General features: G+C 35.1%; 1 protein-coding gene and 1 pseudogene across 1 annotated transcript in view; both read left to right on the top strand.

Moving 5' to 3' along the window:
* The first annotated feature begins 7,565 nt into the window (after window positions 1-7,565).
* LOC134851000 (tubulin alpha-1 chain-like) lies at window positions 7,566-9,380 on the top strand (annotated as a pseudogene).
* An 11,606-nt stretch (window positions 9,381-20,986) lies between these two features.
* Window positions 20,987-27,052, top strand: part of LOC134850952 (uncharacterized) — a 33,003-nt gene continuing 26,937 nt past the window's right edge. The window contains exons 1-6 of the mRNA XM_063866786.1: window positions 20,987-21,360; window positions 22,698-22,929; window positions 23,578-23,775; window positions 24,483-24,646; window positions 24,953-25,066; window positions 25,801-25,965. Of these exons, the coding sequence (XP_063722856.1) occupies window positions 21,280-21,360; window positions 22,698-22,929; window positions 23,578-23,775; window positions 24,483-24,646; window positions 24,953-25,066; window positions 25,801-25,965 (954 nt within the window). The 5' untranslated portion in view covers window positions 20,987-21,279. The remainder of the gene's footprint in view (window positions 21,361-22,697; window positions 22,930-23,577; window positions 23,776-24,482; window positions 24,647-24,952; window positions 25,067-25,800; window positions 25,966-27,052) is intronic.

The raw sequence follows: 27,052 nt of genomic DNA, 5'->3' as shown, positions 1-27,052 counted from the left end.
TTTGAGATATGCCTTCATTATTATACTAGCCGAGCATTATTTGAGTAGACTAGAGCTGACGGAAATAATAACAAAGCTGCTCGTATATCGAGGCAAAGCCCTGAATGTGCCGACTCCCTTAATTCATATCGGATAGTTTTTGGTAAAAGAAAATATTGAAAACCTCTACATTCTGGACAATATAATATCAAAGTGTAAAGATTTGAGTCGTACGAAATTATTACGACCAATTAGCTAGCCTCAATTCAATTTGCAACAATTTTGTTGTGCGGGATGATTTGCCACGCATAAATAATTCGCGTTAAGCTCTCAGCATTATGAATAAACCCCTCAAAGCACGCAAAATTTAGTCCAGAACATTGAAATTGTGGCAATTTTCAAAGCCCCAGAACTTCACAAAAAATAATTGGAGGTGAATTAGCTTTTTTTTATTTGAACTCAGGAAGTCCATATCTTCAATGGGGTATAAAAAATTTTTTGTTGAAAATCATGATTTCGATCGGTGAAAAAATTGACTGAATAAAAGAAAAACCACACCGAGCATAAATATTCCGTTTTCTTCGAAAGTGGGAACACAAACCAAAAGTAAGGTAAAGAGAGATTTCTCACTGACCGAAAAATAAGTCGATTGATTAGCTTCGTGTCGATGTTCCTGATTATGTAAATGACACTGATAGTTTGGTGGTTGAAAGCATTGAGTAGATTTCTTATTTTACGCAAGTTTTTCTTGCAGTTGTTTTGACACTTGCGTTTTGTCAGGAAGGTTGCTCTGGATTTTGAAATGTAACAAAGATAACCAGTTGCTGTGAAAGAATGTTCCGGCCGCAGCAATCTAACTAAAGCAATTAAAAGAGACCGATTTCTTGCTTTTGCTGAACCAATGCTTTTGCTACGTCATGGTTTTTGTCTTTTAACCCCTCTGTTGGAGGGGGTGGCGTGGCATGGTTTGGAACTATAGACTGAGAAACTTCAGATGAACAGCTAAAAGAGATTTTTTGCTCGCCTCTTGTATTTTTTCGGACAGTACATGTCTCAAGATCGTCTGAAAAAATCGAAATTGCATGAAAGTTTTAGTGTAATTTGAAGAGTTTTCTATTTAATGGTCGGTGATTGTAGTGAAGACTGCTATATAGATCGTGATGATTTTGTAAAAGTCGATGAACGTAGCTCAGACTCTTAAATAGGTCGTGATGATTGTTTTAATGAAAAGTCTTGAATTACTCTAATAACAAAAGAAGTGCATTCATACTCGAATGAAAGTCGACGGGCTTTAAGGCCCATATATTTTTTGTTTTAAATTCGAAGGATAAAGTTTTTTTTTGAAAAACAAGTCATTTTTTTGTTCCTTTGCTTTCATTGACCCTTTATAAATGTATGATGGCTACTACTAATACTACCAATGCGTTTATTTTCCGTTTTCGCATTGTGGCGGGGTTGGGCATCCGAAAAGCGCGTAAGCAATGGTTCAGATGAGGGCAGTCTGAATAGCATTTAAGCTATTAAATAAAGAAAAACGTTTTTCCATGCAATTCGATCAAGGCAGTCTGTCGATTTGAGGCCTAAAGTAAGCAGTTATCGTTTAGCACAATCGATCCAACAGGTAGAGCGCTTCCTTTTGTTCTTTTCCCTGGGACTGAAACATGGTCTGTTGATTTTAACGGATGGTCATTTTCTCTTCAGTGAACATGACCATATCACCGTAGCCGCGACAGCACTTGTAACTTGCCCAGATCAACAAGACATGTCATATTAATTACTGCTTCGTTGGTAACTCTGTCTTTATAAGTGACTCCGGTAATCCTACACAAACAGTTTTCATATCAGCACTATTAGGAGAGCTGGATATTGCCTTGGTTTGTGCCCAGATTTCAGAGCAGTACATCAAAACTGGTCGGAGACAAGCTCCGTAGATATGACACCTTTTAATCAAGTCAATATCTTAATTCAGCAGCAGAGTCGCAATATACCGCTATTTCGCCCAGAACGGTGCTATTCTGAACGATGATGCACGTATTGCGCCACTTTCAACGGAAATCAAATCACCCAGATAGCAGAACTGTTTGACGGTACTCAGGGTTTCAAATTGATTTATTGCTAGAGTAGCATTCTAATTTGAGTGATCACTGGAAGGATTACTGCATCTTGGACAAACGTAATTAGTATTGTGTGAAGGTATTTTACTCAGGCTACTGCTTTTTATGCTTTCGATGATTACAAGAAATGCAGCGTTTTGAATTGGCGCCGACTCCCTTCAAACAACAAGCGCATGGATGCTCTCCGGTTTTTTGGAGTGCAGACTTTTGTACTGAAATTGAATGCTTTGTCTTATCCACTTTGATTTTCTAATCGCGTTTTTGCAAAGCCTCGTTCCAAGTATTGAACCTCTCAATAGACTGGAATTCCGTTCCAGAGGATATCACAAGGTCATCTGCATATAGCATATCCCATGGTTACATGGAACGACAGTTTTTTGTAGTCTCTTCATTACTTTTATAAATAACAAAGCGCTAAGTGCCGATCCATGATGCTCGCCTACTTTAACATCGAAGTAATCACTGCATCCTTGGGGTCGGCGAACTGTGGTTTTCGGCTCTGTGTACATGCACATTATTAGTCGTGCCAGATTTTCGAGAACTCTGTTGCCTCAGAGCTCATCGGATCAGTTCCCCGGGAACACGGTCGAAGGCTTTTTCGAGATCAACAAATATGTGATGCAGGGGTTTTTTCTTTTCCTCAAACAGTTCCTTCAATTGTCTAATAAGCAAAACTGCATCGGTAGGTGATCTACCACCCATAAAGCCGAGTTGCTTGTCATCTATTTTTAGCAATGGTCTCATACGTTTTTTAGTATTTTTTATGATGGCTGTTTTTATGATGGCTGTGTTTCAGAATTGGTTTGATTTTGCGCGGTTTGATTTATTATAAGTTCAGTTCAATTCTTCAGTTACAAGTAAGGTAGACTGCACTTTCGAACAGCAACACTAACAATCACGGAAAACGTGATCGACTTTTAGTTTAGACTGTGGATTTGATTTTTCACAGATTTCTTAGCTGAATAAAATTTGGCCTTTTGATCCACTTCTACCAAATTGGGTTAATTTTTATCAACAAAGTGCCAATCATAAATTGTTATAGAAATCGAAAGAGCGTTATTTTATTATTATTTTTTGATTTTCGAAAGTTGATTGACTCTTTTATAACTGTCTTCTGGCTATGTTTAATTGTTTCTGTCTATCCGAATGAAGAAACGGAATAGTGCTATTTATATTCTAACTAACTTGGTAAAAGGGAAACCACTGAAAGTTTAACTAAAAAAGTATGACCTCAAAAGTGTTCAGGGCCTGTCATCAAAAATTATCCACTAGCTGTTTTTTTCCTGTGCTCAGTAATTGCACAGAAAAAGCGGAAAAAAAATTTCAATTAGAGCTTTAAAAATGAACTTGTTCCAGTTGTTTTGAATGGTTCAATTTATTTTTGTACTTTTCAGAAAAACTTAAGTACATCTTGATTTACGGGCAAAAATTAATATGCTAGTAACCAATTCACTTTGCGTTTAAAAAAAGTTCATTTGTTTTTAATTTCTTTAGTTGCTTTACTTTTTTTTCTATGGTACATTCAGTTCCAGGAAGTCGTATAACTTTTCCTAAAAAAATCTTTACCCAGATTTTTCAAGTTTTGGGATTATTAAAGTACCACGCTTAAGAAGTTAATCTCAATTTGAAAGAATGATCTCATTTGTTACCAAATAGTTGAGGAATTAAGTTACCAATTTCAAGCGCATAAGGGTTTCCTTGTTTTCAGTTTGGAATCTATTATTTTCACCAGCAGCGTGAGAAAATTTGGTAGTCACATGCTGGTGGAGTTTTCTGCACAAATGAGCTTGCGAGTGTAGTGTTGTAAAAGGTTAGTTCATTTTTCCAGTCAATTTTTTTGTTCCAATTTTTATGCTTGAGCGATGGTGGTAAATTTGAATCATGTTGTCATATAAGTTTTTTTTTGTCAAAACCAATTTTTTTGTTTTTTTTTGCGCTTGCATTTACGAAGTACAGCTACCCCGCTCCGTTTTTATCAAGCAGCTTGAATTATAAAAAGTGCACATATTGATGGTGCGATTCAAATTCTACAAACTGAAAACTTACATTTTTTACAAATTAAATAGCTCGAGGTCAACGATTTTGCCAACACGTTCACATAAAAGATAAAGCTCAGTGGGTATTGCAATGTCAAGGTCACTATCTAACTTCAGTTTATATTTATTGCCAAATAAGTGATTCGACTCACTGCAGACCCAAAGGGTCCCCCTTTGGTATTATTTTAGGACATCAAGTTTTGGCTGATCGAAACTAAAATTTTCCTTTGGCGCCAATGTATTCTAGTTTTTAAGGGGAGCGCGCGCACAAAAAAACGCAATTTTTTTTGCTTAAAAAATCCAAAAAACCCATAGAAACACGTTTTTTTTTCGGCCTATTTTTTTCAAAAATTTGCCTGTGGCGCAGACAATTAATTGGTCAAATTGAAGTCTTAATAGTGATTTGGGAAGCTCAGAAATCAGTTTACTGGACTTAAAAAAAGACAAAAAATTTTAAAATCCAACCCTTCCTCATGAGAAATTCCTAGATCCGCCCCTGAAAGTCGGTGACATGGACCAAGGTAGTCGATCATAAATTTTTATTTTTTCAAAGTACAAAACAAATAGGTTACTACTTTGTACGTTTTTGCCCGTTGATTGTGATGTACCTAAATTTTTTCTGAAAATTTTTTTTCATAAAATTTGAATAACAACTAGAACAAGCTCAGTATTTAAAGCTCTAGTTAAATTGAAAATTTTATGGCAGTTTTTGCAAATCTATCTATCTATATCTATCTATCTATCTATCTATCTATCTATCTATCTATCTATCTATCTATCTATCTGTCTATGTATCTATATCTATCTATGCTATATTTAAATGCTAGTGACTTAAACATCTCCCATGTTTAAGCATAATAATTTTGCATGTTTAACGAAAGAATTTTTTCATGTTTAAGCTATATCATATATTGCAATGCTTAAGAAAATTTTTCATTTAGTTTTCGGCAAGGTCCTTAATTTTTCTGTAAATTTTTTCGAGGCCAAATTAAGTCTGTATACCTGCTTTTTTAAATTAATTTGATTATGTCTGTCTACCCGTCTCCTAATTTTTTTAACTTTCTTTTGTCAAATCTATTATCTATTATATATTTAAATGCTGGCTTCACTACCTCGCCATGTTTAAGCTTTATCAACGTATTTCTTTGCATCTTTAGCAAAAGAATTTTCTCTCGTTTAAGCTATATCGTATATAGCAATGGTTATGGTTTTTTTTGCGATTTTCCCGTTTGAATTCAGTTTTTATTTCATCAAGTTTGTAATTAGCAACCCAATAGTTGGATGTTGTCAGAGTTTTTACCAAGTTGTGCGATTCTGGCCTTCATATATGAATAACCAAATCCTTGTAGTTTTCGAGATATTATTTTTTAAGATTTTTTCAAAAAATTTTTCAAAAACTTAAATTTTAAAAAATTTCAATACGTTGAAGATCTCAGTTCTGTTGTTGGATTTTGTGAGGGTACTCTCAGGGGTTGCGAATCTTGCCGCTAATTATGGCTGCTCAAACCCTTGTAGTTTTCAAGATATGACGTTTGTTTTCGGATTTGAAAAAAGAATTCAGAAAACTTAGATATAAAAAAGTTCACAATATTTGATATTCCCATCTCGGTGGTGAGGCTCTGTCAGGGCACTCTCAGGAGTTGCGATTTCTGCCTCCAAATATGACTGCTCAAATCCTTGTAGTTTTCGAGATGTGACAATTTTAATGGTTTTCTCCTAAGTTTTCAAAAAAAATTAGATGTTAAAAACTTCCCAAACTTTGAAAATCTCAATCCTGTTATTGGAATTTGTGAGGGTACTCTCATGGTGTTGCAAATCTTGCCTCTGAATATGTCTGCTCAAAATCTTGTAGATCTCGAGATATGACGGTTTTTAGGATTTTCTCAAAAATTTTCAGAGAACTTGGGTATAATATTATTTTTATAAAACTTGAAATTACCATCTCTCTAATGAGGCTCTTTCAGGTTACTCTCAGGAGTTGTGAATTTTGCCTCCAAATATGACTGCTCAAAACCTTCCAGCTTTCCAGATATGACTTTTTTCGTGTTTTTTTTATGTATAAAAGTTAAATTAATTTTCTTTTCAAAGTTTGAACTTCCTAACCTGGGGGCTGTGAGAGTAATCTCAGGAGTTGCAAATTCGGTCTCCAATTAAGAATGCTCAAATCTTTTTAGTTTAAGAGATACGACAATGTTTGTGATTTTTTTTGGAAATTTTCAGAAAACTCAAATTACAAAATAGTTCACTAAAGTGAAATTCCCATTCCTGTAGTTGTGTGCTGTCAGAGTACTGTCAAAGATTGCGATTATTGCCATCTAATAAGACTGCTCAAAACTTGGTAGTTTTCGAGATGTGAAATTTTTTTCTGGTTTTCACAACAAAATCCATCTTTTTTGAAAATTTAAGGTGAAGTTTCTCAAAATTTGAATTTCCTTACGTTGTAGTTGGGTACTGTAAGAGTACTCTCAGGAGTTGTAAATCTTGCGTCCAAATGCGACTGCTCAATTGCTTTTAGCTTCCCAGATGTGACGTTTCTTAGTTCATTTTAAATTTTTCGAAGAATTTAAATAAAATTTCACAAAATCTTATGGTTCTTCAAAAATTGTATAAAAAACTTGAATCAAATTTTTGCAAATTTTGTAATTACGAACCCTGTATTTGGGTGCTGTCAAAGCACACTCAAAGAATGCAGATCTTATTTCCAATATATGCTCTTTATCATGAGTACCGGAGGTGCGTTTTACGCTAGTTTTCTTAAAATCGCGAGAAAAAATGATGCAAATTGCATCTCTCAAAAAATGGAAATGAGAATTCTGAGTACTTACTGCTATATTCCGGATCAGAACGAAATTTGTTCTCTTGATATAGAGGGCTCGATATCTGTTAGATTTCAAAATGTTTTCTGTTTCAATTCAGTCAGTCAAAACATGTGTACTAACGAGTTGTTTTCACACCTGGAATGACAAGATTTTGTGATCATAAGTTTCACAGGGAGTTTTTGAGCTCTGAAAATTATTTGGTTGCAATACTTTTTTCTCCAGTATATAGCAGTTTCGGTTAATTAGTTTTTCTACCACATTTTTTACAAATTAATCGGAGAATTTTTTTTATTAGAGTCTAAAACTTTTCGTAAAAAATAAAAATACGCTGTTAAAGGCACTTTAGGTGGCTTAACTTCATTCAGATTCATTGGTCGAAAAGTATATTGCCTACAATTTCCCATAAGTTATATTAATTTGTTCGACAATTAATGTTTTTTTTTCCTTAAATATTTCTGCAAACCGGGATAAATTTTAAGTTTTTGGTTCAAATATTATGATATCAGGTCGATGCCAATGTTAATTAACGTTGGTACAAGATTGAGGTTCGTTACAGTGCGTAAGAATCTATTGTTAAAAAGTGCTGCCTTCTGAGCAGCTCGGGAAATCTAAAACAATTCCTGAATTAATGCTTATTGTGATTTTCAGGTCTTTCTGTCCAAGTCGCTGCGGCTTTATTTCGAGAAACTGACTAATCTTTCTAACAAATTGTGAATCAGCATATGCGTGAATGTATCTGTATCTATACCTGACAAGCCGGAAGGCAGATAGGAAATGCCTGCTGTCAGTTGTACTGCCTGAAGCACGTGATCCAGCTAGATGCCAAGCGACAAGACGATGACGCATCCACCACCTTCATGGAAATACTTAGTGGATAACACGTTCAAAGGGCCGTTTTTGTGGACTTGGAACCATCCGTTGTTGACGAGGTCCGCACTGGAAACTGCAGACTGCTATTTCACCCGGAGCAGTTGATCTCAGTCGAAGAGGATGCGGCGGATGCGGGCCACTATACAGTTGGCAAGTTAATGGTTGACATAGCTGTGGGTCGACTTCGAAAACTTGTCGACCAATGCTCTAGAATGCAAGGATTCCTGATGTTTCACTCGTTTGGAGGAGGAACTGGATCTGGTTTTACTTCACACCGCTCCTGGAATGGGACGTCTCTCTGTGGACTACGGTGAACAGTCGAAGCTGGAACTCGCTGTCTACCCTGCGCCTAAAATAGCATCTGCAGTCGTGCAACCATAGAACTCCATATTGACAAACAATGCCACTCTTGAGCACTCCGACTGCGCTATCATGGCGGACAACCAGGCCATATATGATATTCGTTGGCAAAACTTTCACGTGAATAGACCAACATATACTACCCTGAACCGACTTGTTGGACAGATCGTCTCTTCTATCACGACGTCTCTCTGATTCGACGGGGCTTTAAATGTCGACTTGATTGAGTTTCAGATGAACTTGGTGCTATACCCCAGAGTTCTTTTTCCTCTGGCCACGTACGCTCTAGTTATCTCGGCTGAGATTGCTTACCACGAGCAGCTATCGGAATCCGAGATAACCAACTCTTCTTTGGAGCCAGATAATCATGTTCAAATGCGACCCACAACTCAGAAACTATATGACTTGTTATCTGCTGTTCCGAGGCTATGTCGTGTCTAAAGGCGCCAATTCATGTATTACGACTATCAAGACGATGAAAACCATCCATTTTGCCGACAAGTGCCCCACTGGATTCAAGGTAGGCATCAACTACCAGCCCCTACTGTAGTTCTAGGAGGTGATTTGACCAAAGAGCAAAGAGCTGTGGGCTTGTTGAGCAATGCGACCGCCATCGCCGAGGCCTGGATTTGACTGGGCCACAAGTTTGATCTGATGTATGCCAAGAGAGCCTTCGTCCACTAGTACGTTGGCGAAAGAATGGAGAAAGGAGAGTTCTCCGAGGCCAGAGAGGATCTGGCGACCCTGGAAAAGGACTAGGAGGTTGGAGTCGATTTTGTTGAGTGCGAGGCAGAAGAGGAGGGTGACGAGTATTGAAAATATGAACTTTGAGTTGATGAAAAATTCGATAAGTTGGGCAACTGAGTTGAGCGTTCTTGTAAAAGACTCTTGTATTGGTTGTAAGATTTGAAATGTTTGATAGCTCTATTTTTGTTCATTGATAAGTGATTGTTAAGCAGCCAATTGGCTTTGAAACTATTGCAATGCAAAAGCTGTGCAATGAGGCAATGAAATTGTTTTATCGAAGACTGTTTGTTTTTGGAGAAGGTAGTAATTGTTGCCGTTGTGCATCCAGAGGTCAACCAGATCTAAGATCTCTTTATTTTTCGGCCAGCTCTATGTCACACTGAAAAGAACAGGTGACAAAGACATCAGGTTCCAAAAAGTTTAAATGTGCAAAGCTAATTTCATAAAGCGACTGTAATTACGTTCAAAACTAGTCGTTTAACACAATTGAAATGGTTGTTATAAGTGATTTTCCTCAAAGTTGAAATAAGCTTCAAAAATTGACCATAAAAACCCGCAAAATTTTTTTGGGAAGTATGCGAAACGGCATTCTAGGCTCAGACTCTTGGTTAGAATTGGATCTTTTGAGCGTTTTAGAAGAGTATTTAGAAAAAACATTTTTCGAAGAATCATTATGATAGGGAGAGAGCTTACAATTTTTTGGTAATAATAAATTGGTAAAAACTTGCACCGATCTGAGTTTCAAAATTACCAATTTGGGATAATCAACGCTGGATATACATCGCAGTGTTCACGATTGAGCGGCGATTTTATTCGGCTTTGAAATCATTCTTCTTATTATTCCGACTGCATTTTATGGTATATGGTCTAGTGTTCTCTGTAAAAAAAGTTGATGAAATTTTCAAAAGTTGTAGAAAATTATTTGTCCGACAAATTCTATTTTTCTCGAATTTTTTTTGCAGACATTGGGTTTTGCCCTGATGCGAGCAGCTGTACTCCTATTGCAACTGTCAGAGTTGCTTAAAAAATGCCCAAGATTTTAGATGAATCATTACATGATCACGTCGCATTAGTTTTAAAAACTTTTAAAGTCAGTTGAACAATATATTGTAGACAACTTAGTTATACTTTTACATTGAACAGATATTCACGATAACTCGCAAATTATTATAACATTTCGTTTGATCGAAACAAAGGCGTCGAGACTCAGTATCGTAAATTTTTCTCAGCGAAATTTTTTGTTCTGACTTAAGACAATTTATCCACGAGGGAAAGGGCCAACTTCCCTGCTTCAGAACTACGTGCATTTTTTGGTTAGTTTTCTGGGCTGGGTAATGTTGCTTCACCCTCACGTAACCACTTCATCACCGCTCAGAGCCGCAAGAAAGTCACCAGATATTTTAGATTGGCGTGGTTTCCATTTCAGCCAAATTGTGACTTATTAGACCATTTTTGACCAATTTTTTTCATAGAACCTGGCAGGGTTGATTGATTTTTAAAAAATGATTTAAAGCCTGATTTGAATCAGGTTTTCGATTCAAACCAAAGGTGAAAAAATCCATTAATTGTTAATCAATTGTTTCCATAATACCCTTGGTTTGAGATACTCGACATTTTTTGAAAACATCGGATATAAAATTTAAAAAATCGATTAAAAAAATCCAGTTCATTTGTAATTAAGTTAGATTTTTATGCAACCCTAGAATCTAGGCAACCCATGCCGTGAAATAGTAATTTTAAAAACATTTCATTTTTGACTACTTCTGTTGACAATATTAAGCAAATAAAGTTTTTTTTTGGATACAGGAGGCGTGATGTGTTCCTTTTTGATAATACGTAATAGGCGAATAAATCAAAATGTAAAAAGATTCCAGATGTTACTAGACATGAAACAAATTACACTTTGAGTTTTACATAGCGTATATAAGAACCTATCATTTTTTGCTTGCGACATTTTTGAGCACGAGTTGGTTTGCCGCTCACACTTTAGACTTTACACACACTTGAATTTAGGGAACAAAATATGTGTTCCATTTTGGGTAGCTGGTTTTTCCCGAATTCATAACTTTCAAAAACACAGATCATAGGTAAAATATTTGTTTTATGTCTCAATGAACATTATATATATCTAGCAAATATATTAGCAAAAACCTAATTTTAATTTCTTATTGAGAAAATTCTTTTTTCCAGCTTAACTTTAAATTTTTGAGATATATCTTCAAGAGTCGATGGCGATGAACGTAGATCAGACTCTTGTATGAAAAATGATGAGTTTTCCTAAATCAAATTTTTAAAATTTGTTTGCATTCAAATTTGAGTTTTCGCGGTTTTTTGATAGGACTGTGGATTTAGTCTTAAATTGAGCACATTTGTTTTATCTAAAAAGTGCAAGTCTGCTTCCTGTGTTCCCTGATTTTTTCCAACCGTCTGTTGACAATGTTATTAAGTTGAGTTTTAATTCAATTGCGCAACAAAACACATGAATGACTTCTTGATATAAAACAGTTATTCTCTTTAACTTTCTCTTTAACTTTCTCACTTATACTCTTTAACTAATTTGCTGTCTTATTGAACTTTAGCAACTACCAGGTTCCTTCCCAGTTGGCCTGGAGGTAACGCGGTAGCTTTTGCACCCTAAAAAATTGGGTTTGAGTCCCGGCAAGAGCTTAATTTGTTCAGTGTGTAAAAAATCGGGAAAAAAACGAAGTTTATCAAAAGCTTTTTCACCGTTTTCGCACTGACCAAATCCGAAAATTTGGGTTCAATCGAAAATGCAGTTTCCGTAAATTTCTTGTGCATAAGCAGCTACAACCAATAATTTTTACACAAAAAGCTATGATTTTTGGGACTGTCAATTTTTTTATTAGTTGACAGTTTTGGAAAAATTTTGATTTTTTCCGAAAACTCTGATAATAAGGGCTTACTCAAAAAACTTCATGTTGATTGCCTAAATTCATAATTGCATGTGACCAGTTTTTTGTAGAAAACGTTATGGCCATCAAAAAAGTCAGTATTTTGAAAAATTGACCGTTTTTGAAACTTTTCGATGTTTCTCAAAAACTACCTTCTCAAGTTAAATGTTCAATCGAGAAACCTGGTTTGAGGAATCTTCTCTGTTTAAGTAGCCACGCCTAAAGTATGAAAAAATTCCTTGGATTTCGAAAAATAAATTTTTTGAACTTCGACCGTTGCTGAGAAAATTTCTAAGCTTTCTTAAAAACTACCCTACCAAATCTGAGATGAAGGGTTAATTCAAAAGATATGGCTGCAAGAACTTTTCTGTAGAAGCGTCGCTTTCTTAGTTATTTTTTGTATAAATTTTTTTCTTTTTTTGAAAATGTCAAACTCAAAAGTTTTCACTACTCACTTATTTTAGTAGAGAAAAAACTAAGGTTTGTTCAAAGTCCCATCTCATCGCACATCAGTATAACAAACTCAACAAATATCAATCACGTACCTCCAGCATTAGCTGGGCCCCTAGTTATCTTTTATCGAGAAATACGAAAAAAAATATCATCTACTTTTTTTCAACATTTTCTTATTTTTTTTCGACATTTTTATGTATGTGTTTTATCGCAAGTGGTGCGACGCTCCGCTTTGCCGGTGTTGAAAAAAGTCATTTAAAAGTATTCTACAGTTATCAGGAGCTTCAATTGATGTTATTAATGAACCTGGAACTCTTTGTTGGTTATTTTTATATTTAACCTTGGTGTTGATATCTGTCCCTATTGTTCAGATTTTCGAACGAATGAAAGAAAGATTTGTATTCGGTCGTTTTTTCTCCAGAAAAGTTACGACATTTTAACTAATCGATACTGAATGGAGTTTCTGAAACTATCAAAGCGAGTTTTCACTTTTTTCATAGCTATGGGGAGATTATTTTCAAAACAAATTTAAAAAAGTACAAATTTTTTTCATTTTTTTCTTTTCATTAACGAGCAGTCTAAACAGCCAGGGTGTTATTACAAATCAAAAACAGTCCGCATTTCTTTGGACAAAAAGGTGCAATCTAAACAATCAGGGTTTTTCCCTGATACGATTAATCTTTCGCCTTGTTGTTATTACACATCGAAGATTATCCGCATTATGTATTATGAGAAAGTTGTCATGAGCTACTATTTCGATCACGCAAATAGATATTCAGAAAAATACAGGCCTTCTGAAACAAAACAGAAGCTCAATTAACAGTTTGGCTATTCTGGACTGTGTAACAGAAAAGACCCGAAACTGACTCTTAAAAGTGTCAACAATCAGATTCGAGAAATTTGACGCCGTTAAGAACAAGAATCGCCTATTTTTGTGCAGGTAGCACAGAATTTTCCGACCATTTTCTTAAAAAACATTTAAATTTTCTAAAATTTTTTGTTCAATTTAGTGCCGGGTCTTCTGTACGTGGTGTGGTAAAAAGATCAGACTAAAGTCTAGAATTTAGACACATTCGACAGTCACAAGACTAAAACAACTTCACAAATAACTTTATTGGGTTAAAACAAAAGCTTCGCAGCTAGTCCCACTACACTATAATATGCCTGCTATTTCTCTTTTCTCGCTCAATTTGATCTGCAACTTAAAAATTTTAACCCAATTTTTCTCAACACTGGGACAATTTTTTGAATTTTTAAAATTTAGTTTGAATTCTGGGTGAAGGGACTTGAATATGATATGTTACTTCACACAATTTGATGATTTTTTGTGGTAGCTGATTTGATTGACAAAAAAATAAGCCTGCTAGCTCATTTCTTCCGCCCGAAAATACATCAAAAATTGAAAGAGTTAAATAAGTTTTTCTCGCCCCGGCTTTTATCAAAACTTTTGATTTTGTTCAAATAACGACTGAAAGAGCGCTAATATAATACATCACTTGACCCATTTTAATTATGCCACATGCGAGAGCAAGTATCTTTTAATCGGCAACTAGACTTTTTTCCCGTAAATAATTTTTCTTACATGAAATTGAACTTGCTCTATTATTTAAGCCTGAAAATTTTAAGATTTTTTCCCAGCTACCTGAAGGTAACGCGGTTGCTTTTGCAGCCTAAGCTGTGGGGTTGTATTAAATTTGTTCTCCGATAAAAATTGAATTGTCGAATTTTCGTTTGTCTGCTCAAGTGTTGTCGGCTTAATTGCCGCATCGCGCAAGTATCATGGTAGCTGCTAGTGCTGTTGGATGTTTTCAGAGAGGACTGCAAACTTTTTGAAGTTTTTTATCAAATCAATTTTTTTTCGGCTCAATTGGTTTTGCTCAAAGATTGTCGGCTTTATTTCCTTTTCGTTAGTTTTGTTCAGTTACTAAAATAAAATTCAAATTTCCTACTTGGCATCTTAAACTTATCATTCTTGTTTGATAAAAACAGGCTTATAAAAATGCATGGCTTAGGGATTTTCATTTTTATTTTTTTGACGCTTTCAACATTTTTTCACTTTTTGCAAAAATTTTAATTTTCCGAAAAACTATTTTACTGTTGTTCAAAAAATGGTATCAATGAAAAAACCAGTTGCACCTCTGTATATGTGTGCCTTTATAGTCCGTTAGTCTCTTTTTGTACTTTAACCTACTGTGTGCAGCTTTCGTAACAGTCTGGGGCTGGAAGGTTTGACCCAAGTTTTTGGATTTTTTCATTTTCCCAATAACTACCCTCTCAAACCCAAAACTTTTGATTCAATGGATAGAACGGGTTGTTGAAAGTTCTTCTGCGTAAGTGAGTAGCTACGCCCAGCTCCTTCCATAAAGAAATATGTCCTTCGGATTAGTCAAATATTTGATTTTTCGAAAAATTTTTGGCCAGTTTTGACTTTTCTCAAAGTTACTTTCTAAAATCTAAGAGTTTGGGTTAAACCCAACAAACAGTTGGAAAAAAAACACGCCCATATTTGAAATTTTTGGTTTATTTCAAAATTACTTTTGCGAAACTCCCTTGCATATGCTGCTACGCCCTAATTTTTTTAGACAAAAAGTTATAGCCCTTGGAAAAACAAACTTTTAGATTTTTTTGTTGGTTTTTTACTTCTCTCGAAAACTACCCTTCCAAATTAAAAACTTTGGGTTCAATAGAGCGAGTGGATTGTGAGAGGCTTCCCTGCAAAAAACTTGTAAAACTTCACTTTTTTCTAAAACAAAACTTGTGGCCCTCGGAAAACTCAACATCTGGTTTTTTACCGTTTTTTAAAACTACTCAACTTTCCTCAAAAACCCCTCCAAATCTGAACTTCTGAGTTAATTTAAATTACAGGTTCCGTGCAAATTACTTCATAAAAGAGTCCGCCCAAAATTTTGTAACAGAAAAAGCTATGGTTAGCGGGAAAATCTATTTTTATCAATTTTTTTTTTTTTTTTTTTTAAAAAAACTAACTTATGAAATCTGAGATGAAAGATTCAATCAAAAAAACCGTTTGCGGGAATTGTTTGTGACATTTCCCGCAAACAGTACAATTTTGAAAATTTATATTTCATCTTACATCAAATTAGAAAAATCCAAAAATATCAAACAGCCACCTCCAGTTTTAGCTAGGCTGCTAGTGATCTTTTATCGAGACACACAACAATTTTGGTTCAACTTATTTTTTGGCAAAACTTTCAATTTTTTTCTTACGTTTTTTATGTTTGTGTTTTATCTGAAGTTGTGAGAAGCTCTGCTTCGCCTCTGTGTTGTTTTTGGTACCTGATTTTGCGTGAAAAGCAACAGACTAAAACACCCGAATAAAAGATACCGGGTCTCAAACGACCGACCTTTTGGTTGAAACGCCTCAGCCACCGCCATTTTGAAACTAGTTTTTAAGTTAATGCTCTTTTCAATGGTATACTCGTTACTATTTGTCACTTTATGCATCTTGCATCCAAAACGGGTTGATACATAGGTTATGCAGCTGAAGAAAATGTGAAAAAGGTTGTAAGCTTTCCAGAAGTTTCCTAATTACCACGGTTTAAGTATCACGGCACTTTTCCATTTCTTCCTTTTTTCAAAATGTCTTTTTTTTTGTTTTACGTGTTGTTATGCTAAATAGGTGATGTTACGATGTAAAGTATGAAGAGCAAAAATGTTCACAAATAGTGGTTTATTCATCATACCAAGTTTTATTGCAATATGAAAACGCTTAAGTTGTTTTTCGAAATTAAAATTCAAAGATGATCAAAGTAGAAAAGTGAGAGTATCACGTCTTGTACCTACAAATACTTGCTTGGATGTTTAAATTGCGAAAAAAACTTGCGAAAAATTGCTTAGGGGTGGAGTTTCCGAAAGGATAGGGGCTGCTGCGGCGGATCGTCTAAACGAACTTGTTTTAGCCACACCCCGATAATGGCCTGGTATATTACGGACACAAAAAGCTATGATTTTTGGAAATGTCAATTTTTTTATTAGTTGACAGTTTTGGAAAAATTTTGATTTTTTCCGAAAACTCTGATAATAAGGGCTTACTCAAAAAACTTCATGTTGATTGCCTAAATTCATAATTGCATGTGACCAGTTTTTTGTAGAAAACGTTATGGCCATCAAAAAAGTCAGTATTTTGAAAAATTGACCGTTTTTGAAACTTTTCGATGTTTCTCAAAAACTACCTTCTCAAGTTAAATGTTCAATCGAGAAACCTGGTTTGAGGAATCTTCTCTGTTTAAGTAGCCACGCCTAAAGTATGAAAAAATTCCATGGATTTCGAAAAATAAATTTTTTGAACTTCGACCGTTGCTGAGAAAATTTCTAAGCTTTCTTAAAAACTACCCTACCAAATCTGAGATGAAGGGTTAATTCAAAAGATATGGCTGCAAGAACTTTTCTGTAGAAGCGTCGCTTTCTTAGTTATTTTTTGTATACATTTTTTTTTTTTTTTGAAGAATGTCAAACTCAAAAGTTTTCACTACTCACTTATTTTAGTAGAGAAAAAACTAAGGTTTGTTCAAAGTCCAATCTCATCGCACATCAGTATAACAAACTCAACAAATATCAATCACGTACCTCCAGCATTAGCTGGGCCCCTAGTTATCTTTTATCGAGAAATACGAAAAAAAATTTCATCTACTTTCAACATTTTCTTATTTTTTTCGACATTTTTATGTATGTGTTTTATCGCAAGTGGTGCGACGCTCCGCTTTGCCGGTGTTGAAAAAAGTCATTTAAAAGTTTTCTACAGTTATCAGGAGCTTCAATTGATGTTATTAATGAACCTGGAACTCTTTGTTGGTTATTTTTATATTTAACCTTGGTGTTGATATCTGTCCCTATTGTTCAGATTTTCGAACGAATGAAAGAAAGATTTGTATTCGGTCGTTTTTTCTCCAGAAAAGTTACGACATTTTATCTAATCGATACTGAATGGAGTTTCTGAAACTATCAAAGCGAGTTTTCACTTTTTTCATAGCTATGGGGAGATTATTTTCAAAACAAATTTAAAAAAGTACAAATTTTTTTCATTTTTTTCTTTTCATTAACGAGCAGTCTAAACAGCCAGGGTGTTATTACAAATCAAAAACAGTCCGCATTTCTTTGGACAAAAAGGTGCAATCTAAACAATCAGGGTTTTTCCCTGATACGATTAATCTTTCGCCTTGTTGTTATTACACATCGAAGATTATCCGCATTATGTATTATGAGAAAGTTGTCATGAGCTACTATTTCGATCACGCAAATAGATATTCAGAAAAATACAGGCCTTCTGAAACAAAACAGAAGCTCAATTAACAGTTTGGCTATTCTGGACTGTGTAACAGAAAAGACCCGAAACTGACTCTTAAAAGTGTCAACAATCAGATTCGAGAAATTTGACGCCGTTAAGAACAAGAATCGCCTATTTTTGTGCAGGTAGCACAGAATTTTCCGACCATTTTCTTAAAAAACATTTAAATTTTCTAAAATTTTTTGTTCAATTTAGTGCCGGGTCTTCTGTACGTGGTGTGGTAAAAAGATCAGACTAAAGTCTAGAATTTAGACACATTCGACAGTCACAAGACTAAAACAACTTCACAAATAACTTTATTGGGTTAAAACAAAAGCTTCGCAGCTAGTCCCACTACACTATAATATGCCTGCTATTTCTCTTTTCTCGCTCAATTTGATCTGCAACTTAAAAATTTTAACCAAATTTTTCTCAACACTGGGACAATTTTTTGAATTTTTAAAATTTAGTTTGAATTCTGGGTGAAGGGACTTGAATATGATATGTTACTTCACACAATTTGATGATTTTTTGTGGTAGCTGATTTGATTGACAAAAAAATAAGCCTGCTAGCTCATTTCTTCCGCCCGAAAATACATCAAAAATTGAAAGAGTTAAATAAGTTTTTCTCGCCCCGGCTTTTATCAAAACTTTTGATTTTGTTCAAATAACGACTGAAAGAGCGCTAATATAATACATCACTTGACCCATTTTAATTATGCCACATGCGAGAGCAAGTATCTTTTAATCGGCAACTAGACTTTTTTCCCGTAAATAATTTTTCTTACATGAAATTGAACTTGCTCTATTATTTAAGCCTGAAAATTTTAAGATTTTTTCCCAGCTACCTGAAGGTAACGCGGTTGCTTTTGCAGCCTAAGCTGTGGGGTTGTATTAAATTTGTTCTCCGATAAAAATTGAATTGTCGAATTTTCGTTTGTCTGCTCAAGTGTTGTCGGCTTAATTGCCGCATCGCGCAAGTATCATGTTAGCTGCTAGTGCTGTTGGATGTTTTCAGAGAGGACAGCAAACTTTTTGAAGTTTTTTATCAAATCAATTTTTTTTCGGCTCAATTGGTTTTGCTCAAAGATTGTCGGCTTTATTTCCGCTTCGTTAGTTTTGTTCAGTTACTAAAATAAAATTCAAATTTCCTACTTGGCATCTTAAACTTATCATTCTTGTTTGATAAAAACAGGCTTATAAAAATGCATGGCTTAGGGATTTTCATTTTTATTTTTTTGACGCTTTCAACATTTTTTCACTTTTTGCAAAAATTTTAATTTTCCGAAAAACTATTTTACTGTTGTTCAAAAAATGGTATCAATGAAAAAACCAGTTGCACCTCTGTATATGTGTGCCTTTATAGTCCGTTAGTCGCTTTTTGTACTTTACTTTAACATACTGTGTGCAGCTTTCGTAACAGTCTGGGGCTGGAAGGTTTGACCCAAGTTTTTGGATTTTTTCATTTTCCCAATAACTACCCTCTCAAACCCAAAACTTTTGATTCAATGGATAGAACGGGTTGTTGAAAGTTCTTCTGCGTAAGTGAGTAGCTACGCCCAGCTCCTTCCATAAAGAAATATGTCCTTCGGATTAGTCAAATATTTGATTTTTCGAAAAATTTTTGGCCAGTTTTGACTTTTCTCAAAGTTACTTTCTAAAATCTAAGAGTTTGGGTTAAACCCAACAAACAGTTGGAAAAAAAACACGCCCATATCTGAAATTTTTGGTTTATTTCAAAATTACTTTTGCGAAACTCCCTTGCATATGCTGCTACGCCCTAATTTTTTTAGACAAAAAATTATAGCCCTTGGAAAAACAAACTTTTAGATTTTTTTGTTGGTTTTTTACTTCTCTCGAAAACTACCCTTCCAAATTAAAAACTTTGGGTTCAATAGAGCGAGTGGATTGTGAGAGGCTTCCCTGCAAAAAACTTGTAAAACTTCACTTTTTTCTAAAACAAAACTTGTGGCCCTCGGAAAACTCAACATCTGGTTTTTTACCGTTTTTTAAAACTACTCAACTTTCCTCAAAAACCCCTCCAAATCTGAACTTCTGAGTTAATTTAAATTACAGGTTCCGTGCAAATTACTTCATAAAAGAGTCCGCCCAAAATTTTGTAACAGAAAAAGCTATGGTTAGCGGGAAATTCTATTTTTATCAATTTTTTTTTTATTTTAAAAAAAAAAAAACTAACTTATGAAATCTGAGATGAAAGATTCAATCAAAAAAACCGTTTGCGGGAATTGTTTGTGACATTTCCCGCAAACAGTACAATTTTGAAAATTTATATTTCATCTTACATCAAATTAGAAAAATCCAAAAATATCAAACAGCCACCTCCAGTTTTAGCTAGGCTGCTAGTGATCTTTTATCGAGACACACAACAATTTTGGTTCAACTTATTTTTTGGCAAAACTTTCAATTTTTTTCTTACGTTTTTTTATGTTTGTGTTTTATCTGAAGTTGTGAGAAGCTCTGCTTCGCCTCTGTGTTGTTTTTGGTACCTGATTTTGCGTGAAAAGCAACAGACTAAAACACCCGAATAAAAGATACCGGGTCTCAAACGACCGACCTTTTGGTTGAAACGCCTCAGCCACCGCCATTTTGAAACTAGTTTTTAAGTTAATGCTCTTTTCAATGGTATACTCGTTACTATTTGTCACTTTATGCATCTTGCATCCAAAACGGGTTGATACATAGGTTATGCAGCTGAAGAAAATGTGAAAAAGGTTGTAAGCTTTCCAGAAGTTTCCTAATTACCACGGTTTAAGTATCACGGCACTTTTCCGTTTCTTCCTTTTTTCAAAATGTCTTTGTTTTTGTTTTACGTGTTATTATGCTAAATAGGTGATGTTACGATGTAAAGTATGAAGAGCAAAAAGGTTCACAAATAGTGGTTTATTCATCATACCAAGTTTTATTGCAATATGAAAACGCTTAAGTTGTTTTTCGAAATTAAAATTCAAAGATGATCAAAGTAGAAAAGTGAGAGTATCACGTCTTGTACCTACAAAAACTTGCTTAGATGTTTAAATTGCGAAAAAAAACTTGCGAAAAATTGATTAGGGGTGGAGTTTCCGAAAGGATAGGGGCTGCTGCGGCGGATCTTCTAAACGAACTTGTTTTAGCCACACCCCGATAATGGCCTGGTATATTACGCATGGCTGAGTTTTTCCGCAGGCCGCTGTCATCATTAATCATAACATGTTTATTAGAACACTTTAAACAACGAAACTCAGGGAGAGTTGTAAATTATAAAAAACGATACAAAAATCTCTTTTTATTGATCATTTAATTCTAAAATGCGTATCGTAACTGAGCTTCAAGCTTTGTTTGTTCAAATTTTCCTTCAAATTTTCACCATTATATTGAGAATATTTATGTGCTTTTGTTGCACGTGCCTTAAAAATGCCGTATAAAACAACAACGTTTTCGCGTTTTGGTAGTACCATGATAGCAAACGCATGAATCAAAACTTCATATATATTTTGTTGATTTTTGAATGCGTGATACTCAAATTCTTTGATTATTATTGTGACGACTAAGTGATACATGCATTTTCAGAAGTAAAACACCTCACCTAATATTTTTTGATCGGCGCCATATTTGTAGTGATTTGCCATTTTGCACAAAACTTGTATTAGGGTTTTATCAATATTCAATTTAGTTACGAATTATTAACATTTCTCTCAATCAATAGCAAAAATGGACCCGCAAAAATCTTTGACAACTGACTCTGAAGCCAAGAGTTATATGGCAGAAAAAGAAATTCCACAACTTTTCGAGGTAACAAAATCTTTCATCTCATTTCCAACACCCCCCCCCCCCCACCTCACAGAAAGCATCAATTTTCTGGTGTAACGAGTGGTTTTTTAAGGTTAGGTATTCGACCAAATATGCGGCTCTTTTGCAGTTTCCCCGCCCCTTGTAAAGTTACAACATAAAGTGGTTTAAAAATTGCTCATACGGCAATCTACATTTAAGAAATGTAAAAATTATTTGTTTACTTGTACACGCTGAGACGTTTTACTGCATTTAAGGGCTCTTTTCCAGTTCCCCCCTTTCAAAATACCGAGTTTTATGTTTGTTTTACGTGTTATTACGGCTAAATGCGTGATGTTACGCTGTGAAGTATGCAGAACAAATCTGTTCAGAATTGTCGATTTGTTCACCACGCCAAATTTCCTTGCATTATGACAATGTTAAATAGACTTTTCAGTATTGAATTTGAAAGGGGGGATTAAACTGGAAAAGAGCCCACTTAAGAAAACCATAGGACGTTTTTAATAGGCTCTTGTATTGATCTTTGGAAAAAACCAAAGGGGGGGACTGGAAAAGAGCCAAATATGCTTAGCCTTTTTAATTTACATGTCACTTCTTCGGCTCTTTTTCCGGGCCCAATTACTTTAACAATCGAACACCCTGTTCTAAATTTTATTAGTAATGTATCACATCTGGAGGAGAAAACAAAAAAATCCAATTTTTCTTGAGGTATTTGCAATGATTTTTTGTCTTTGGAAAAAAATGAATAAAAACAAACATATTGTTTTACAATTCAATGTCATGGGCAAAATTTTACATTATTTTTATAGATCAGAAATACCAAATTGCTTCCGACGAGCAGAGTTTGGGTTTCTTATGTTGAATGTTTTAATAATTTTAACAATGTTCAAAATAATTTTTACAAAAAACGGAGTTTTTTTTATTTATTTGCAAAAGCTGGAAAACTATGGAACTGTTGCTTTTGCATTAACTTTTTGTTAGAGTTTGTAATTTTTTTGATATTTAGGAAAATTTTATGAGTTAATAACTAGGTAATTAGATTGATGCTTTACGAGGTGGACCTAATTTTTGACTAAACCACCTGCTTGTTGGCTTTTTTCCCGTACCCCATGTGATTTTTTCTGAAATTAGATTTATGAAAGCCTATTTTAAATGAACTTGATATGTTCTAAACTGCAATAAAACGTGTGAACGTGAACAAGTGAACAATTTTTTACAACTTTTTTTTCATGAAAATTGCCATATAAAAACTTTCAAGAAATTTCACGTTGTAAATTCACAATGGGGGGAGGTATAGGAAACTGGAAAAGAGCCTTCTTGTTTCATTAAACTATTATCAGAGCATGATGACTGGACTTATGTACGCCCGCCCAGCAAACCCACTTGAGTTTTTGGAAGAATGCATCAGTAAGTCGAAAGTGATGGGACCAGAGAAGCTGACTTGGGACTCTTTTGCCCTGAAGAAGGACCCTCTGCCCCCCATTTCGCCACGTGACCCACAAAGGGAGCAATCGTTCATCACTCAAAAAGAAGAGGAGCAAACTGAAGAAAAGAAAGCTGAAAATACTCAAGGTAAATTTAGCTCGTCTACCGTTTAAAAACCACTAGCAATTTTTCCTTCATAAACAGCAGTTTTATCGATTTTACGAAGTTGTACGAGGACAAAATTTTTTAAATTGCTCAATGCAGCCAAATGTCAATTTAAAAAGGTTGACAATTTTTCAAACTTTTTTTAAAGTCAGCCTTTTGAATTTTTTGTTCTTACGTTATTTCGGCGCGCACTCTTTCCTCAAAACTAGTGTACATTGGCGCCAAAGCCGTTAGGTTGTTCGGGTTGCTGAATTGATAGTAAAATAAAATGAGTATGAAAAGATGGACACTTTTGAAAGTTTGGCCACCAAAATTGAGGAGCTGACTCCTGGTTCAAATGAAACTGATTTCGAAAATTTTTTTTGAACATTGGGAAAGTTTCATATTTTTGGTGAAATTTCCTCTCGGATTAAGTCCTTCAACAGATAATGTATCAAATTAACTTAATTTTTTTTACTGGAAGTTGTTCCGTCGATTACTTTGAAAAAATTTAATGGCTGATATCCGAAGAAGTCGATTTTGAACAAGTCAAACCCGAAGAAGTCAAAATAAACGGATATCAAAATATGAATTTCTAGCTATTTTGAGGAATTTTTTAAAATATTCTCAAAATGAGTATTTTATTTTCAGCCAGTTCATCATTGAACCCATACAATGCGTTGCCGCCTATTAAATCAGAAGCGGACCAGCCCTCCACCGGTGAAGTAGAAGAATCGACACCCGAGCCGGTGGGAATTCTGGCAGCCACACTACCGCCAGAGATAGATTTGAAAGACACCAAGTTCACACTGGAGAAGGGAAAGAGCCCTGTTCTGTGTGTGCTCATAGGTATATTTATTCTATACTCTTTATTTCAAATATCTCTACGCTACTTTTTGTTCGAAATATAATCAATTATTGACAGTAAACTAAAGCAGCAATGAAACAACATTTATACAATAGAAAAACAAATCAAAAGTTAGCTGCAATGAAAATTAATTTAATCTCAAAGTTTAATTTAAAAAAATTATTAAATAAAAAAATGAACAAAAAGCGTCAATGACTGGGGCGGATTTAGGATTTTCTCGAGGGGGGATTTTCAAAAAAATTTCGAAATTTAGCCGACTTTTTTTTGGTCGACCAAATTGAATTTCCGAGCTCTCCCAAAGCACTACTAACACTGTTTTGGCTAAGATTTCTGCGCCGCAGGTAAAATTTTGAGAAAAATCAGGCCAAAAAAGGCTCCCCCCTTAAAATTAGTATATATTGGCGACTAAGGAGCTTTTAGAAAAATTTTAGGGTCCATCACCCAAAATCGATATCTCAAAGAAGTACAAAGGGGGGACCCTTTGGGTCGGCAGGGGGTTGAATCCCTGAAGAAAAAAAAAGCGTATCCCCAGCCCCCCCCCCCTTCCACCCTAAATCCGCCCCTGGTCAATGAAATATAGTTTGCAAAAACGCGAGCAGTTTTTATCTAAGCTTATACTCATTGTGGGAACTGAAATTTCTATAACTATTTATTAGAAAACTCACATAGCAGAAAGTTCGTTTATCAGGGACGGTGGGTTGTGGAAAGGAGCACCACTTTGCTTCCTTGAAGGACGACTTCGGCCTGGCCATCATTCGGCTGGGAGACCTGTTGGACCAAGAGGTCAAGTCAGGCTCCGAAGTGGGAAACTCTATCAAGGACATGGTGAATGCGGGTGAACAGATTCCAGATGTAAGTTCTGCTTCCGGAATAACCTCTGAAAAAATTCCCAGGGTTTTAGAACCTGTAGCAGGTTAATTTTGCTCGAGAGACGAGAGTTCATTAGAGACCTGGCGTCGACACGATTTGAAGAATGGGCGGAAAACACATAAGCATCTGCTTGATTATCTTCCACCTAAACCAACTCGTCTAATTTTTTTGACGCCACGGAATGAAGAAATTTTTAAAAATTTAATTAAAACTCAAGGTCGACCTCTTTTCAATGCTAAGTTTCTTGAAGCTGTTAACAAAAGTAACTTTTTGAAATGTTGTTGGCAGAATATTTCTGTGGAATTGATCAAAGCGGAGATGTCAAAAGTCGGACAAGTTTACGGCTACGTCATTGACGGGTTCCCGAGGTCCATTGAGGGTCTATCCCTTTTTGAAGAACAGGTAAACTTTTGTTCAGAGTGTGGTAAAGTAGACATGTCATGAAGTAGACGCGTTGTGTAGAATTGAGATAAGAAAACAAACTTACGAAATACTTGTGAAGTGCGGTCAAAAAGTAGACAAAGTCGTGAGCCAATCAAAGTCGAAAAAAATACTTTGTACGTTTGTTTTCTTGATTCTGACCGGCTGACGACTTTGTCCATTTTGTGACTGTCTTTTTTTGCTACGTAACCGCTTCTTGCTCATATAATTCGACGAAACAAAAAATTACAATAGCCGGTAAATTTTTTTAAAGTCGTTCGAATCATAACTGGAAGGGGATCAATATGGTACATCTTTGAGCCCAGTCCAATAATTATTAGTGGTACCTGACTTTGCGTGGAAAAAAAGGAAGAAAAAACTAAAACACACCTGTATTCAAAGTTCCTCCCCCTTTTCTATGGCCAGAACAAAAAACCAAATACACAAACGAACTTAAATTAATTTATGATGGGAAGTGGTCCAAAATAAGGAAAATCAAGCCCTGGATTGGCTACAGTGTTTCATGAGTTTCGTTGACTGGTGGATTATTGGAGGATTTTTTTTACCAAGGATTTTAGTCAAACACTAAAATTCTAGGTCAAATAGTAAATCGATTTTATAGTTTTTCATTGCAATGTTACAACAAGCAAGTATTCTCTTATTTTTGGGCATGGGCACATATTGCACTTGTTAACTCATTTTCTCATGTAATTCAGGTGGGGGCTGTGACTCAGGCTGTTTACTTCGAGCAGAATGACGACAGTCTGCAAGAGACCTTAGAGGAGTCGACTCACAAGTCTGCCGAAGAAGACATCGCCAGCTTCAAACAAATCACCCAGCCAATAATATCCCACTTTGAAGAACACGACAAGTTATTCAGGGTACGTCTATTTAGTAAAGACGAATTATGCTTGAAGAAAAAGGCCCGCGTGAAAAATATAGTTCCTCTATTTACCAAGTGAACGATCACACCCCTGAATTTAAAAGGCAATTTTGAGCAGTTAGGCTTATATGTACAATGATTGCTGAACTTATTGAGAATGCTTTTGATCAAACGAATGATCTCCTTTACAAACTACATTTGGAAGGTGTTTTTGAAAGATTGTGATGAGGTTAGGTTGTTCACTTGGCACCAAAAAACAAATGTCACCAAAATGCCAAAAATATCAGCAAAAAAAAATAGTTTAATTTGATATTATCGATTTTTTTCAACGAGTTCATTCACGATTTTCCAATTTTTTCAATTGAATTTTTACCATTGCGATTAGAAAGGGTGTTGCAACCGTATTAAATTAATTTTCCTGTAACAAACTATTCACGAGATTTCGCGCGTGAACACTTAACATGTGTTTCAACTTGCTTCATAGAAATTTCAATGTCAGTAAATCATCCAGTGCTTCTCTTCATGCAGAGGTAACACGCCTGCTTAAGACAAAGGCTTGTGGTTTGAGTCCAACCGGGACCGGTTTTTTTGCAAACAAAACATTTCTGCTTGTTTGGACTATCATTTGTCTATTTCTTTTTGTCGTCGGCTTATTTCCCGTAAAGTGACAATTTTTGAAGTTTCATTTTCTTTTAAAAATTTTAATTGCAATTTCTAAAACACCGTTGGTTGAGGTAGGTCACAAGGTTTTTTGAGGTTGTCTGAGGTTCTTTCTTCATCCAACAGACGTAGCTTGATCAAATCTGCATATCAGATACGGTTGTTTTAATGGTTGTGTTCAATTTAGGATATTTGTTCTGTTTTTTTTTAAGAGTAATGAACGTAGTTAAGACTCTTATATAGATCTTGCTGATTTTTTTTTCGGGAAAAAGTCTTAAAATATTGATGCACTTAGGTATATATGCACTTTTTGAGTTCAATTGAAATTCATCTGCTGAAAGTGACGTGAATAGCACTCTCCAAATACGAACGTGGAAATGGCGCAAAAAACGTGAACGATTTGTAGTTTCGAAACTGGAATTTAT

Source organism: Symsagittifera roscoffensis, chromosome 1, assembly GCF_963678635.1.
Source record: "Symsagittifera roscoffensis chromosome 1, txSymRosc1.1, whole genome shotgun sequence".
Classification (NCBI taxonomy): domain Eukaryota; kingdom Metazoa; phylum Xenacoelomorpha; order Acoela; family Convolutidae; genus Symsagittifera; species Symsagittifera roscoffensis.
Note: the sequence above shows the minus strand (reverse complement) of the source record. Positions and strands in the feature narration are given on the sequence as shown.